Source organism: Anoplolepis gracilipes, chromosome 6 (genome assembly GCF_047496725.1).
Source record: "Anoplolepis gracilipes chromosome 6, ASM4749672v1, whole genome shotgun sequence".
In the NCBI taxonomy this organism is placed as follows: Eukaryota; Metazoa; Arthropoda; class Insecta; order Hymenoptera; family Formicidae; genus Anoplolepis; species Anoplolepis gracilipes.
Genome location: NC_132975.1, coordinates 10679927 through 10696058, shown reverse-complemented (window position 1 = coordinate 10696058; position 16132 = coordinate 10679927). Strand labels below are relative to the sequence as shown.

At 33.2% G+C, this 16132-nt stretch overlaps 3 protein-coding genes across 6 annotated transcripts; 1 reads left to right on the top strand and 2 right to left on the bottom strand.

The window, feature by feature from the left end:
• Positions 1–189: 189 nt before the first annotated feature.
• Dbp73d (putative ATP-dependent RNA helicase Dbp73D) lies at positions 190–4931 on the bottom strand. Its single transcript, XM_072894405.1, has 6 exons — positions 4697–4931; positions 3897–4603; positions 3543–3755; positions 3259–3469; positions 2634–3068; positions 190–2435 (listed from the first exon to the last, which is right to left on the bottom strand). Exons 1-6 carry the CDS (start codon positions 4717–4719, stop codon positions 2048–2050), a joined length of 1977 nt encoding a protein of 658 aa, XP_072750506.1. The 5' UTR covers positions 4720–4931; the 3' UTR covers positions 190–2047.
• Positions 4932–5346: 415 nt separating this feature from the next.
• Positions 5347–9536, top strand: Icln (chloride nucleotide-sensitive channel icln). Of its 4 annotated transcripts, none has more exons than XM_072894090.1 (6): positions 5347–5491; positions 8195–8321; positions 8413–8552; positions 8644–8847; positions 8933–9010; positions 9233–9536. In XM_072894090.1, exons 2-6 carry the CDS (start codon positions 8203–8205, stop codon positions 9322–9324), a joined length of 633 nt encoding a protein of 210 aa, XP_072750191.1. In that variant the 5' UTR covers positions 5347–5491; positions 8195–8202; the 3' UTR covers positions 9325–9536. The 4 variants fall into 4 exon arrangements, with proteins under 4 accessions (XP_072750191.1, XP_072750192.1, XP_072750190.1 ...); XM_072894091.1 differs by lacking the exon at positions 5347–5491 and adding an exon at positions 6600–6804; XM_072894089.1 differs by lacking the exon at positions 5347–5491 and adding an exon at positions 7427–7701.
• Positions 9537–9630: 94 nt separating this feature from the next.
• Positions 9631–14413, bottom strand: Upf2 (UPF2 regulator of nonsense mediated mRNA decay). The gene is made up of 2 exons (XM_072894086.1): positions 13972–14413; positions 9631–13774 (listed from the first exon to the last, which is right to left on the bottom strand). The coding sequence occupies exon 2, from the start codon at positions 13761–13763 to the stop codon at positions 10293–10295; it is 3471 nt and encodes a 1156-aa protein (XP_072750187.1). The 5' UTR covers positions 13764–13774; positions 13972–14413; the 3' UTR covers positions 9631–10292.
• Positions 14414–16132: the final 1719 nt, after the last annotated feature.

Below are 16132 nucleotides of genomic sequence, written 5' to 3'. Positions count from 1 at the left end.
TTAATCAAATTTTATTTAGTTTTATGAAATATTTTTTGAACTTTATATTTATTAAACTTTTTCGTATTTATACTCTGTCATGATTTATATTCATATATAGTTCATTATATATATATATATATATATACACAGTTCATTATATATATATATATATATATATATATATATATATATATATGTATGTGTGTATCTTTTTTCATCTCACGGTTTTTTTATATCAGATTCTCATATATTCCCTATAAAAATTAAAAGTCGAATATAACCAGTAAGTGACAAAAAGTTACTGAACCCGTATACATTACTGCCTATTCCATATACATCATGGCAATCTAATTGCTAATTTTTAATGAATACAGAGAGGGTGAAAGGGTTGCAAGGGTCTAAAATTACAAATATACGAAATCTAGAATAAAAACATACCAAGTCTCATCTCTATATTAATTTATTAAATATCTGTTCTTAAAAAATAAATAATGATCGCAAGCTTTTTGCCTCAATTGTATTAGTACTTTTTTGGAATTTGATATTCCAATATTGTTCATTCTGTTATCTTAATTTACAATTTCAGATTAATCGTTTTTATAACAATATCAAAATATCAAAACCAAAAACTTGTCTATTTTATTTCGAAAACTTGAACTTTTTCATTAAAAATCTATTATATATTAATAAAAATTTAATCCGAAATATTATGCGCTTTTTGTTATTTTCTTCTATAAAGATACAAACTTATTATAAGTGATTCGAAATAACATAGCTAATGTAAATGATGAATAATTCAAAAATTCATGAGAGAGTCGAAAGCCGATCTATTTAGATTCTATTGGCGTAATCCGCATCTGCTTTCCGACGAACGAAATGTTAATGGTGTGTTGGTTAAACGGGAATCTACGCACATGTTGAGAAGTAATTTAAGAAAACTTGTTTTCGCAAGAAATCAACAATTTTTAAGTGAACGATTACCTCGGTATCTATGCGATTTAATCCACGGTTTAATCTCGCCGATTGCGACCGCGCAATACAAAATTACAGTAATAATTCTGACACATGCCCAAAGTTTGAATTACAAGTTTGAGGGTGTCTGAATTTTAGTCCAAGTCGTGTAATTGAGTATATTATGCGAAAATATGCGAGTCCTAAGAGAAAACCTGCAATTATTTATACAATTGTTGAAAATCAAAATTTAGACGTCATATATATTAATATGTGACAAAAATTAAGAAATATATAAATACTAAATACATGTAAAATATAATATCACACATGAAGAATATTGCTTACGATGAATTGTAAAACTGACTAAGAGTTAAGCCATTTGATTTTCAATACTTTATAGATTGCATTGTTATGTATAAAAAAATTCTTAAAGGAATATCTTCAATTTTTAGTATGTTTAGTCTTTCAAATTTTCATCCTTGAAATTTCACGATTCAAAAGTGATATTCTTGTAACTTGTAATTCAATATAATTCAATATCAATATGTAATTGCGCGTTTACGATTATTGTATGCTGTGGCCATCTCTGTGAAATTCGAAAAACATAATTTTTCATCAACAAATGCTTTTAAAAATTGAAGAGAAAGCTACAATAAAACATTTTCCTGTAATTTTATTCTAAGTACGAGAAAGAAAAGTTTATACAATCGGTTCTGAGCAATGAGATTATACACAGCAATAATAGTAAATAACTTATGTCTGCGTCGTTATTCAATTAACACAATGCCATATGTTTCTTTTGTAAATTAAAACTGTGAATACCTTGCCTTCGACGGAATAAAAAATAATGGGAGTAATAATTAGTATACAGTTTGAAACGAGATATATCGCGACTATCTATAAAACGAATTATGATAGGGAATGAGCATGATGTATGATACTATTAATCTCAGACAATAAAATGTTATTATCGATGTTACCCTATTATTTGTATACATTTTTGTACCTCATATAGCATATTAATTTTATCAATGCACGAACTTTTTCGAATAGTAATTGCATTAGTACAAAAACACAGGAAAGGAACTTACGACATTTTTTTCTCAAAAAATTATTCTATATTTTCATTTTGCTTAATCACATTCGTCACACGTCTACGTTTAATAGCTTTCTTCCGTTCTACGCTCTCATTTTTCTCCTTCTCAAGAATTTCCTGCAATTTGTTAAGATGATTCTGATAATTGATCGCGTTCGCCGTAGTATTTAGTTCCATTCGCTCGATATTAGGCACGATTTTATGTGCGCCACTTAACATTTGCTTAAATATCCCAACTTGATTTTGTGTTAGTATGGACACTGCAATGCCTGGTTTACCAGCCCGTCCAGTTCTACCGGCTCTATGTATATAGCCTTTGATGTGCTTTGGAAGATCGTAAGATACGACAAGTTGTACATCCGAAATGTCCAAACCTCTAGCCAGGGCGTCTGAGCTTATTAAGCTAATCAAGATAATAAAATTATTAAAAAAGTTATTGAAACTATTTCTTTCTTTACTTTTACAAAAAAATACATTTTATCTTTATTTTATTTTCTTAGTAAAGAAATCAGAATTAAAAATTAAAGCATAATTTTAAAATGGAAAAAATTGCGTTCTATAAAATTAGAATTATTATATCTTGACAAAATGTAAAACTCACACATGTATCTCTGCGTTTGCGAATTTATTGAGGACACTTTCGCGTTGTTTTGACGCGAGCTGTGCAGATAATTCTCCGACTGCGACATTCCGTTCTGACAAGAGTGATCGCATCAAGAGCGCCAGTCTGTGTACGGTATCTCCGGAATTCGTGAAAACGAGAATCTTGGAAATAGTATCTTGTCTCGTCAACAGCTGATACAGAGCAACTGGCTTGTATTCGGCTATACATTCCACTGCGAGTTCCGTCAGTTCTCCCGGACTTGTGTAACGTCCGACAAAATCACCCGCAATCTTGTCCAAATTTACATCCGTGTCTTTGTCGGTCACAACAGTCGTGAATAATATTGGTTGAAACAAGCCTAACCAGTTTAATTTTTCAGGATCTTGCGACAAGGTTGCGCTAAATAATAATTTTTGAGCTGGTGTGACTTTACTGTTAAAAAATTAATAAATTAAAATAAGTGACTAACAGACATATTTAAATTAATAAATTAATATAAATAATTAGTAGTACACATAAAACAATCGTTATATTGTATCTTCAAATTTAGAAATTGTTCTTATATCAGAAAATATAATATTCAAATATATTTAAAAAATTTTTTACTAAGAAAAATTTTAACCTGGAATGTATATTTCCAAGCGTTAAAATAGGAACGCGAGAGTGAGGTTCAGGTATATACTGTATCCATTCTGCTGCTCGATCGGCTTCATCGATAACGAGAAATCTTAAAGAATCAAAGGAAAATCCAGGTGTCTTTAATATATGATCTACTAAACGGCCAGGAGTTGCAATTATAATATCCACTGTGGATAAATACTTTCCCCTTTCAGCTGTAAATAAATTTTTTTGTTAAGTTTTTATATATTAATTTAAATTATTAGGCACTTTAAGACAAATACATACTTTTCTTAATTATATTACTTTGCTCTTGTTCGAACGAAAATGCACCCGAAAGAAGGCCCACTTTTAAATTTGTGTGAGATGTATAAGTGACCATTACTTTATAAACTTGTGCAGCCAATTCTTGTACTGGTAGAACAATTAGACAGCGTATTTTTGGTACCAATCGTGTTTGCAATTCCTGTACAATTGGCAATACATATGCCAGAGTTTTACCTATAATAAAATTTTAAATAATTTAAAATGATTTAATGTAAAAAAATAATATTAAAACAGAGAAAAGGTATATTTTATAATTTCGTTAAGATCACATATTGTACAAAATTATCATGATTATTAATTGTTGCAAATATTTACCACTGCCTGTAGGAGCAGATACACAAGTATCTCTCAGCCATCGTCCTAATTTTCTATCCATGTTACACTTATGTAACCATTTTATAACACTAGATTGAACTGGAAATAATTTTACAATGCCATTAGCTTTTAATACTTCTATCAATTTATCATCTATAACTGAATTTAATTCTTCCAAATTAGGTCCACTATTTAAATCAGCAGATATAACTTCCGGATGTGCCAGCCAATCTGGCAATACTCTCTTAACTTCACGTTGCTTTTTTCGAGATTTTGTACCTAATACTACAAAATTATTCTGCGAAGGTACTTCTTTCTCTGTAATATTTGCATTAGCCTCTTTTTCATTTGCTAGATTTTTATTTTCGCCCACTTTCTCATTTTCTTGTGCTGTTTTATGTTCACTTTCAATATCTTTATTCTTCCTTTTCTTTTTTGTCAATGTTTTGCCTATTCCTGTAGTTTGTTCACTGACTTTTTCATTGTGTCCACTTTTAATCTCAATATGTAAATCATTAGTTTCATCTGTATTAAGCAAAGTTTTCTTTTTCTTTTTCTTATGTTTATTTAAATTGTTTTGATCCGTATCTACTATGGATTTATTATTTGCTGCAGTTCTTTGTCTTTTACGTTCTTCTATTCTCTTTAATAAATCAGAAAGATGATTTGTTTCATTTTCAACTTTCTCTTCACTTTCGCCTTCATATCTATATAAAATATATATATATATATATATTAAATAAAAATTAAAGTATAATTTATAGAGAAGATCATTATTTAATAAACATTATGTCATTTACCTATTTATAACAAACAAACTCATCTTCCTTTTTTATATTTGATTTGTCTATCTCTCAATAACAATTAATAATTTTCTGTATATTTAATATATTTGAACAAAATATACTTTTATTGATGAGCTATAAGAATTAATTACAAGCAAGAAAATATATTACAAGTAAATGAATATTCTCCATTAACAAATTAGTGCAAAACTACACGTGATTCTACACATGACTTTATTAGGTTAACTCATGTTGTACGATGCTGTCATCATGTTTTTACGGTAAACCTAGACACTTTCTGACACGTCGTTCTGTACTCTATCGATAAAATAAAGCGGAATAAGTACATATATATATATATATATATATATATATATATATATATATAGAAAGTAGAGAGAGAGAGAGAGAGAGAGAGAGAGAGAGAGAAAGAGATATTGAAAATGAGAGTGAGGGATTAAAAACTGAAAGAGAATGAAATAGATAATGAAAGAGGAGGAAGAGATTGAGAAAGATATTCAATGAGAGAGAGAGAGAGAGAGAGAGAGAGAGAGAGAGAGAGAGAGAAAATATACTCTCCCCTCTCCTGGACGTCATGCGTTGTATAGTAAGAGAGGGGAGAAGCGTCGCGTACGTGATCCGTGACAGCCGTGAGTCATTCATTGCGAGTCTGGCGGGTGTAGTGTGCGCACGTGTGTTTACTCCGGCGGCGGCGTCGACACGTGCGTCTCGCGTTCTGTCACTTCGAGGTCAAGCGCGTCGTAAACGCGTTTCTCGCGATGGATCAAGAGGAACATCCATTTCATGAATGTAATATACGATAATAATACTAAATAAAACTTAACGTTTTAAAATACGTCTAAAAGGATCCCGAAATACGTAAATAAAATTATAATATTCGACCTTGGTGACATATAGCGCGCTATCATTTACATTCATCTCGACTTCGTCGCGATCGCGGTCGTGTTTTCGTGTTTATTATTATTCTTATATTTATTAAGAATATCTATAAAGTATACTGTTCAAGAATATAATTGTTTTCGGTGTAATAGTAAAAATACGAAAGCTTTTGATATTGAATCAATACTAATACATATTTAACCAAATTGGTAATAAAAATTAAAAGCATTATATATAATTTAATATTCCTTTTGATGGAAGAGATATTGCTTTTATATTTTTTTCTAAGACTTAAAAGAATAAAATAGAAGAAACAATATTAATTTAGTGTAACTATCTTCTATATTGTATTAAAAAAAGTTTCTTCTATCATATATACGTATAAAGAAAAAGGTTGTATTCCTGATTCTTGATCTACAATTTGTGGATGTAGCAAGGACATGAACCAACTGGTTTAAGTCCGTGCTACATCCATAATTGTTTTATCATCACCGCATGTGGCCATGTAGTTTCAAGCGGCCGTAATAAATGTATGCGACGCTAGTGTACAATGTGGAAAAATCATGGTATCATGACAGTCTCTCTCAGGCTTTTCTCTGCTGCTAACTTATTTTTATTAGCGCATAATAATAATTTATAAAAGATATATTTTTTTTACAAAACGAAAAATGATTTTCTGTAAGTTCTTCTTCAGCAGTTCACAAAAATCATTTAATAAAAGTCTAAGTATAAAATTCAAAATAAAAATCAATTTTAATTTGTATGAAATAAAATGTTTAAAATTTCGCTTGAGCGAAGTGATTGGATTTTCTATTAATTGTAGCACAGCTACCGGAAGAAAAGTTGCCACTAATGTATTTGTCGCCTCAGAAAACGAGAATCTCACGTCTCGCGCTATTTGTCATGCGGAGTAACATAAAGAAAAACATGTCATTCAACTGGTTTTCAAAAACGACCATGTTTTCTGCGTGACCTATATTTATCGCTGCTTTTTTCTCGCACGATGACTCGCGTTTATCGTCACCGTAGAAGTTTTAAATAAATGATTATCATTTTTAACATTTCGCATGCGATTGTTGTAGAAAAGATTTCGCGTTTCTCTTGGAATAACTTGTTATTTCTTGGGTGAGACTTCGTGCGCGACGACCTGTCAATAATTACACAAAAGCATAGCACGTGCAGCGTGGAATAATAACACGTGCAGCATACGGAATATATGTATAGTGAGTATGTGTAGCACGGAATAGCGTTACGCCTGATTACATCTAAGGGTAGTATCATTTTTAGCTGAACATTTTGCATTTTTCGTTTTTCCTCTTTCTTTTCCACTTCTAAATATATATATATATATTTCATTCTACTCTTTGTTGTATTTCAATTTGATTTTAAGATTTTTAATTGTTAATAAAAGAATAATATTTGATTGCCGATATAATACACACACACACGCATATATATATATTACATAATATAGAATTTTTCGTCTTTATTTCAAGATCTTGGATTATATCTTTTAGAATTAAAGCTGGATTAAAATGTGTGTATTAAATAAATTATTTTTTACATTGCTTTACATAAACTATATAAGCTATATATAATAATAAATCATTCGTATATATATTTTTCATAGACACATTTCTATATAGAGGCAACTATATATATTTTAAAAGACAGCAGTATATATATATACAAAACAATAAATCTCTTTTATTTCTACATCTTTGTGTTAAAAAAAAAAGAAATAGTGTTTTTCTTTTTTTTCTATCTTATCTTTTTTATGTCAATGATTAAAATAGAGATATGTTTTTCCGCGGAGAATGGAAAGGAGCAGCACCGTCCGTACATGTAGATATATATATGACACGCAGTACATATAATACGCAATAACGGTATACACTACGTTGTTAAATTAAAACTGCGTCACATCTTTTTTAATATAAAGCTGTAAAAGTCTCTGTGTATATCTCTTTTCAACGCACGACGAATAAATAAAACGACAGCCGAGGACAGGAAATCGTAGCGCGCACGCCGCATTTTGCGTCACGTAGGCAACCTCTGACTAGTCTGACGGTTCGTTTGGATTCATTGACAGCCCGCAGTCGTGAGACGAGGGTGAGACGGTGAGTGCGTGAGTTCGCGATAGATAACGCGAATTCTCGGTGATACGTTTCCGTGGGGATCGCGAGGAACCTCGTCGCCGTTCGTTCTCACGTTTCCAGTAATTAAGAAAAGAGGTGAGTCCTCCCTACTTTGGTTAGGAAGCTCCGAACCGGTGTTTACTAGTCGCCGAGATCCGAGACTCGCTTTCTCTCTTATGTCGCGCGTTGACTTTGCATGTGGTATTTATATAAGAGGCACTTTCGATCGAGAATAATTGCGAACGACTGTTTTCGAGCAGGTATTCATCATGTATTAAGGTAACATTGATATGGGATAGGCTCAAGTATTTAACATGTACTATGTATATGACATATTGCCATGATGTCTGTGTAAATATCCTGTGTAATTGTAAAAAGAGCTGCATCATTGCGTTCATTTCGATGGGCCATATTTGTTTCCTTGTCAAGTCACTGTGACAGTTGGTATTTTCGTTAAATATTTCCTATTTTGCAGATTGAAACATGGTAGTGCTTAGCAGCTTCTTACCACCACGAGAAGGGATACGTCATGAAGAACCAAATACTACATTGTATATCAATGATAGAGAAGTAGGCAAGGGCACATTTTACGTCACAGAAAGGTAACTAATCTGTTCTATAATATTTGCAACTTTAAGTTATTTATATGAACAATATGCTATGTATTCTCTAATTATATGTTTTTATTAATAGTGTGCTTTCTTGGATGGACAATGATACACAACAGGGATTTTCGCTGGAATATCCTCATATTTCATTACATGCTATTTCACGAGAACTTCGTCCACGACAGTATTTATATGTTATGGTTGATACCAAAGTAGACCTACCAGGTATTATTTCTTACTAAGTTTCTTTCAATGCAAATTCTTTCTGATGTACGATAAATTTAATATTATAAATGTATATCTCTTATTTGTGTAGATATGCCATTAACATTGTCACCTGAAAATATTTCGGAAAATAAGGATGATGAAAACGAGGACGATGTGGACGAAAACGAGGTTGATGTGGACATGACAGAAATGCAATTTGTACCGGATAATACAAATAATTTAGAATTAATGTTTCAAGCGATGAACGCTTGTCAAGCGCTTCATCCTGACCCACAAGATAGCTTCTCAGATGGTAAACAATCAAACAAGATAATGAATTTGTTTTATTACTTGCAGTATGAAAATATTTTGCAATATAAAAATTTTTCAAATTGAAGATGATATCTATGAAGATGCCGAAGAAGAGCGCGAATATGAGGAAATAGGCGCTGGTGACGCACCTTGTATCTTGCCAGGTAATTTATGTACTTGGATTTAAGTTTCTGAAAATTAAATTGTATGCTGGGATTATATATTTAAATATGATCCGTGTGTATAATTTTCATCTATTTGATATCGAAAGTAAAATTCACAAAATGAATAAAATTCGCGGAATTATATAAATAAATTTTCAATATGGGTTAAAGTTGATTTATCGAATGATGTATATATGAGATTGATTTTCTCATTATCAATAGAGCAAATGGGGACCAATTATACAGGAACAGAGACAGAAGAAGCTATGGATATTGAAGCAGGTCAATTCGAAGATGCGGAAGAAGATCCTTAAGAAAAATCATTAGATGCATACGTGCATTTAGTGTTAATTTACACGCGTTTATCAATTTCATAAATGTATTTCGGTAGATATACGTGACGTGGCGTTATTGCAAAACTTATTATGGAGCCGTATCAAACGTTAAAGCACCTAAACATTTATTTATATTCATTTTGTACATGGCGATAATTTCCTAGATAAAAATAAATAATTGTACATCACAATTGAATTATTTATTGATAAGTATTGATTTCTTTTAATAGAAAACTTTTCATACGTACGGAAAAGAGAAATTTTCTTTTTCCAAATAAGGTATAGAATCAAAAGATAACATAAAGAAATATATATATATATATATATATATATAAATTGATCGTATATTCTATCATAACAATTTCCGTTGATAGACATAAAATAACGATTAATTGTAATATAAAAATGTCTAATAATATTTTCGCGTCACAGCAAGTTATCATGATTAATGACATTTATGAACATACACCTCGTTGCATTAAAAGTGCATTTATATGGTACAGTAAACTTTATGTGTAATCGAAATCGGCAGTGTGTTGTAACAGTCCATATTGATTTTTTTCTATATACATGTATTTCAGCCAAGAGAATAAATTTTATATACTTGTATATTAAAAGTTAATTAACAAGCTAACATAATGAACGCTTTACTGTACCAGTACTTTATGACTCTTTTCGTTTAAATGTACTAACACGCGTTATTTATACATATATACGTTGTTTATACATTCGTACCGTCAAAATTCTTCAATACACTACATTCGTATTACAGGCATTCATTCATTCATTCATTCTCAAAGAAATTCTGATACATTATAGTTAAAAAAAAAAAAACGATAACACTAACTATAATTGAATAGGTTCGAATTGTGAATAATCACTTCACAGATCTCTTGCTTTCAATGAAAAATTCGACTGTTCAAATTTATTCGAGTTATTAATAGATTTTATCGAATTTTTTTCGGTCCGAAAATAAGATCAGCATCGGGAGCTCCTTTAGGATGATTATATTTTTGCCGCCGTTCTCTGTTCAAGTTAACGGTGACAGGTCTGGTGCTTTGATTCATAGTCTCCTGGTAGTCTTCCTCCTCTTGCCTCTCGGTAATGTTCAAAGTCAGTCTTTTCACGCGCTCCTTTTCCTCCTTCTGTTCCTGTTCGCGATTCCTGAGATTCATAGCTAATTCTGATGACACTGGAACCGCCAGATTCTTGTACTGTTGCTTATTACCCTTCCTCAACATTAGCACAAAGTCCACTGTATTGTTGTCACTCGGTCTTTCCTGTAGCTGCTCGTATGTTTTCTTTGTGCTTTTTACATGCAACGGCACAGAGATGTCGACTTGTTGCGGTTTTATTGAATCTCGCATTCGATCTTGTATATTATCCGATACCATTTTATCCAGCGCGGACAGAAAGTCATCGTCCTCTGGACAGCTCACGCGTCGCGGTCCGGCTGGCAAAGCCGCATTCAGTTCTTCCGTCACGTCCATGATTACGCCCTCGGTGCCACCCTCCGCCGACAGACTTTGAGATCGATCACCCTGAGTATTCTCTTGAGTGCCCATAGCATCGTCTCGCTCCGCGTCAGCCGTCCATTCCTCTTCCGACTGCGCCTCCGAACAGTCCTCGGATTCTTCAAAATGAAGTTCAGCCATACCCTTCGCGTCACCGCTACCGTTTCCGGTCGTTGCTGCTTCTTCATCGCCCTCCATAATAACGCTCATGTCATTCTCGCTTTCCGCAGCGACGTCATCAACGGGAGGATTACCCAAGTTTGGGTATAAACTGTTTCGCAATTCTTCTATGGCACATTGTGCCTCCTTGTAATTCTGGAACAATTGCATTTTAGGTCGCAGCATCGTTAATGTATCGCGATACATGTAGTCTATTCCGACAGGGAATGGATTTTCGGACGTCCAGATGGGATCTGTATACTTGAACCAGAAGTAATTTTGGAAAAATACCAGAAAATAATCAAGCTTCTTTTTGCTGGAGCCACCGCTGAAATACTGGCCGCAAGTCTCTAACAACGTACACACCAAACGGATGCGAAAGAGATGATCAGATGGATCAAGCACACTCGGTGACGAGTGATCCATACTGACGCCAAAAGTAATCAATAAATATAAAGTACGGAAAATATCGCCACTTTCTACCATTCGGTAATTGTACAGCTCACCCAAGTATTTGACCATAGCAATGCGTCGTTGATTATATTTAGGCAAGTTGATTTCCATGGACAATCGTATATCTTCGAGTACACCATCGACTACCTGAGGCCCTATAGTCTCGTAATGGGCCACCAAACCAGCTAACAAACTGCCCACGCAGCGAATGTTGGGATACTTAACATTGTAGGCGGCAGTGAGACATTTTATGGCATACGATGATATATTCTCGTCTTCCCAGTCAAGTTTACGCATCCATTTAAGCACTTTATCGGTATTCGTTTTGGAAAGATCTTGATAAAGTAATTTCCTGATGAATTCGTGCACGGGCGGCCTATCTTTCTTTGCGACGCCGCCAGTCGACTCGGGCGGGTTCACGAAATAATATGCGTTTTCGATAATCGTGACGTATCGTGAGTCAAGTGCAGTGACCGCCTTTTTACGCATCATCTGTTCCAGATAGACTTTAGTTCTTTGATGAGAGTCCGGCGAGCAGAAGAGATATCGACCGCAGATTTCCAGCAGATTGCAGACCATCTCGATGTGATGATGCGTAAAATCATGCAACAATACCTTCAAGCAATAGAGTGCCTCTATCTTCGAGTAGAGTTTAAATTTGACGAGCTCACCGATGTAACGGACCACCTTGATTTTTGACTCGATATTGATCTGATCTTTCTTATGAACGTGGTATTTGAAATCTTGCTTTAGCATCTGGCACAGATCGTTGCCGATTTCGGGCATAACCGGATGAAGAATAGCTGCTAAGCGAGAGTAGAAGGGTAACAAATCCTGGCGAATCCTAGAAACACCGAAAAGAGCTTTTACTAGTTTTTTCTTGTTGTGCTTCGTATTAAGATTCATGAGAAAGTTCACTGCAGCGTTGTCGATCATCTCGCGATTGACGCAATTCGGCAAATGCGTCAAGAAAGCGTCTAATAATATTTTATTGCTCGTGTTGGACACTTGAGGTTCTTCCACTTCCGGTTCCGGTGGTTCCTCGATTTTCTCGGCTTCCTCTAATTCATCGAAGACTATCTCTTCGTCAAGAGCATCTTCCGTTATCGGTACTTCTGTCTTTGGTGTTTCTTTCGGAGTTTCCTTCAAATACGAACCGGGCAGGAAAACTGTCAAGTCTGGTAATACTTCATAGAAACGTCTCGTTTCCTCATCACCCCACATGTCTTCCAAGATAGTACTGTCTTCTCCTTCATTAATCATCTTTAACGTTTCTTCCGCTTCGGCCTTCATTTCATTGTCCACTGGAAGTTCGAGCATCGGCTCGTCCAGCGTATCAGAAAAACTCTGTACACTGGTTAACAAACGCTCATAAGAGACTTGGAGAGCTTCAAGTTTTTCCTTTCTCTCTAAACTCAGTTCACCTCTAGTCTGTAATATTTTACGATTCTGTTTTTCAAACGCCTGTAATTCCTTGTGTTCCTTTAACAAGTGTTTACATAAAGAATTGTAATAATCTCGCAGTAACAATTTAACGTTCTGTTGCTTGTCTGGCGATAAAAGTTTGCTCTTTGGAATTGGAACATTTAACTTCTCTGATAGTTCACGTACTTTCTTTGGTACAAGACCTGCGTAATCCTCGCCACAGTGTCGACAGAAACTCAATATTATGCTGGCATTATTATGCTCTTCCTTATCCATATTAATTAACACAGTTAAAACTGAGCCTAACAGTGGTAAACCCTGCTTGTGTGTGAATATTCCAGCATTTACTAGTTCTGCATAGAATCGTAGATCCACTCTTAATTTGCTAGGGTTCGAGATCTTGTCATTGATTTTAAACGACAATATTCTTTGCCAGTTTTCGAAGAAATGTGTGGAAAATTCAGCATATGTTTGATGGAGGAAACTGCAAACTCTAATGGCTGGTGCAACATCGGTCATCTTTAATTTGGCATCCACTAAAGCTGTAGCAACTTCGCTCACATATTTGGTCAAGTTTAAATTTGCCATGTCTTTTAAAACAGTATCAAGTTGAGTTAAGCTAAAGTTTTTCAATTTCTTGACAAATGTGGTGTTTCTTTTAAGACTCGAGTCAAGTTTACTGAATGATGCATCCGAAGGCCTTGTAGGATTTAAATTAGACGCACGAATCTCTTCCTTTGTTGCAAGTCTTTGTTCTGTTTCTCGCACATACTCTACCAAGTATTGTTTATCCTCCTCCGACACAGCATTTTCATCACCAGTAGCTTCTTTTTCAACTGTTACTGTTTCGCTTATGTTTTCGGACATTGTGAAATATTCTGTAATGCAAAAAAATCGTATCTTCCTTTTAATTTAACAAAAAATTCACTTAAATGCATAAAACAATTCACACATATTGCGACATTACAGAGGTCACATTACGATAATCCGATATCATAAACGAGCAAAGGGAGATTATGCTTATCTACATGTGATCTACTAAGATACATCAGAAGCACGTTAATTAAGTACTTACTTGAAACAACCGGTTGATGAATTTATTCCACTTGTTTACTGTTTACTATCGTATCTTAGGACTTGAAAAGGTTATGTTTATAGGACAGACGACAGTTTGCTCCATTGACTTTACAGATTATAAATGAATATAAAAGTCAATGTAAATTTTTACAGCTTCTGTACGTACAGTAATACCTGGTAATATTTCTTACACAGCAAGATAAAATTGGTAACCTCAAAATGCAACTAAAAGGAACAGACTTGATAAATACATACTGCGGTTGGTTCACTGCGCTTCGAGTGTATCGATATTTCGACAATCGCAATTGCATTTCGATTTTCGATAGATATTGAAACCTGGCGCTGGCTCATGTTCTACTCATGGAAAAATCGATATAACAACGTATTTGAATCGCTCCGTTTTTTGCTACTGTTTTACTATTTAGAAAACTATTCTCACAGTGTTTCACGTAAAGTATCAGTCGTATTAAATTATCGTGACTTTAGTGTCGAATAATTTGTGTGCCTGCGTTCGATCGAAATACTAAACCCGTTAAGTGCCTCGTCGAGAAATATAATATGGTTGATCAGGTATACATGTTTTATAGTTTGAAGCTGTATTGATATTATTGTTGTTGTATTCTTAATAAGAATATTTTTCCAGCGATTATTTTATATTTATTATATATTTATATTTTATATTTATTTTCATATTTATTTATTATTTTATTTTATTATTTATTTTTTTTATTACGCGCGAAATACATACCACACACACACACACACACACGTGCAAAATTTATATGGCTTCAAATCGCGATACACGCATGTCCACATTTTTGCGATATTATTAATTATTTCCGAGCTCATCCTAAAATAAAGTCGGTATTTGCACATCTTGTGATACTTCGAATTTATATCGATAAAGGTAGTATATCTGATGCGGTACATATTGATAAAGGTAGTATCCCGTAAGATGTCGCTAGGTATATATTAGCCGCGCAAATTCCCGCGCAAATTAGCCGCGCAAAAGCGCCATTTGCACTTGAACGCAAAGTGTTACTGTGCCGCAGAAGTGTGTCGTTATTTCTATATTTTTCTTTATTAATCGCGATCACGGTAATTAATCGACACGTAGTGCGAAATAAAAACCTGTGCAGTATTCTTATTTCACGTGGAAAAGATAGTAAAAGTTAGTTTCATAGGAATATTATATTAATATAGCCATTCGATGATACAGTTAGGTAAATATCGGTGTATAACTTATTGTTAGATCTAATACAAATATAATGATATTGGAGTTAAAAATTAAGTAGTTAAATATAAATAATATATATACCTATTTTATATATATAAATATATATTTTTTTATTTTTTTTACTAACATATAATTTTTTTTTTTCAGAGAGGGAGAGAGAGAGAGAGAGAGAGAGAGAGAGAGAGAGAGAGAGAGAGAGAGAGAAGGAGGAAGGAAGAGGGAGAGGCAGAACGAGCATCTTCAGAAGAGTAAAACTAGTGCTTTCCTCGGATGCATAACGTGTTTCTCGGATGCATATTGCGGTCTTCCGATGCAGGTTGGGGTGAGTAATAATTTATTCAAGTTTTCTTGAAATTTTTCTTGTGTATGATAGAATTAGATTTACGGCATTTCACTATTATTGTGAAATATGTAATTTATTATATTAATCAATGCGATTGGCTATTGCCATAGCTGACAATGAAATGTGCGACCATGCATAAAATATAATGTACATGAAACCTTATATATATTCCCCTTTTCACGAGTTTTCAGGAGAAAGGGATAAGATGCATGAATACGAATGCATATATAACTGTAGAGCCTGATATACACGGTGTCTCTGATCAAACAAAATTTTCTCTATGGCATATATGGACTTAATACATTGGTAAATTTTAAAATCTTTTGAATATAATAAAATTTTTAAAATACATATATATTTGCACATATATCTACACGTGTAAATGTATGAATATTTTATATAGTTTCTATATTTATGTGTTTTATGTCTTGATATATTTTATACAATTAAATAATTAAATAAAAATCTTTAAAAAATGGCGTGTTATGAACATATAAATACACATGATAAAATATGTTTGATATATTTAATAGAAATACATATATATATATATATATATATATATATATATATTTGATT

Excerpts from the sequence above, each read along its gene's own strand:
- Dbp73d (XM_072894405.1), bottom strand. The coding sequence starts at position 4,719 with ATGAGTTTGTTTGTTATAAATAG. Across the intron at positions 4,604-4,696 it reads AGTTTGTTTGTTATAAATAG|ATATGAAGGCGAAAGTGAAG; the intron begins GTAAATGACATA and ends TATTTTATATAG. Across the intron at positions 2,436-2,633 it reads GCAAACGCAGAGATACATGT|CTTAATAAGCTCAGACGCCC; the intron begins GTGAGTTTTACA and ends TATCTTGATTAG.
- Icln (XM_072894090.1), top strand. The coding sequence starts at position 8,203 with ATGGTAGTGCTTAGCAGCTTCTTACCACCACGAGAAGGGATACGTCAT. Across the intron at positions 8,322-8,412 it reads ACATTTTACGTCACAGAAAG|TGTGCTTTCTTGGATGGACA; the intron begins GTAACTAATCTG and ends TTTTATTAATAG. Across the intron at positions 8,848-8,932 it reads ACAAGATAGCTTCTCAGATG|ATGATATCTATGAAGATGCC; the intron begins GTAAACAATCAA and ends TTCAAATTGAAG.
- Upf2 (XM_072894086.1), bottom strand. The coding sequence starts at position 13,763 with ATGTCCGAAAACATAAGCGAAACAGTAACAGTTGAAAAAGAAGCTACT.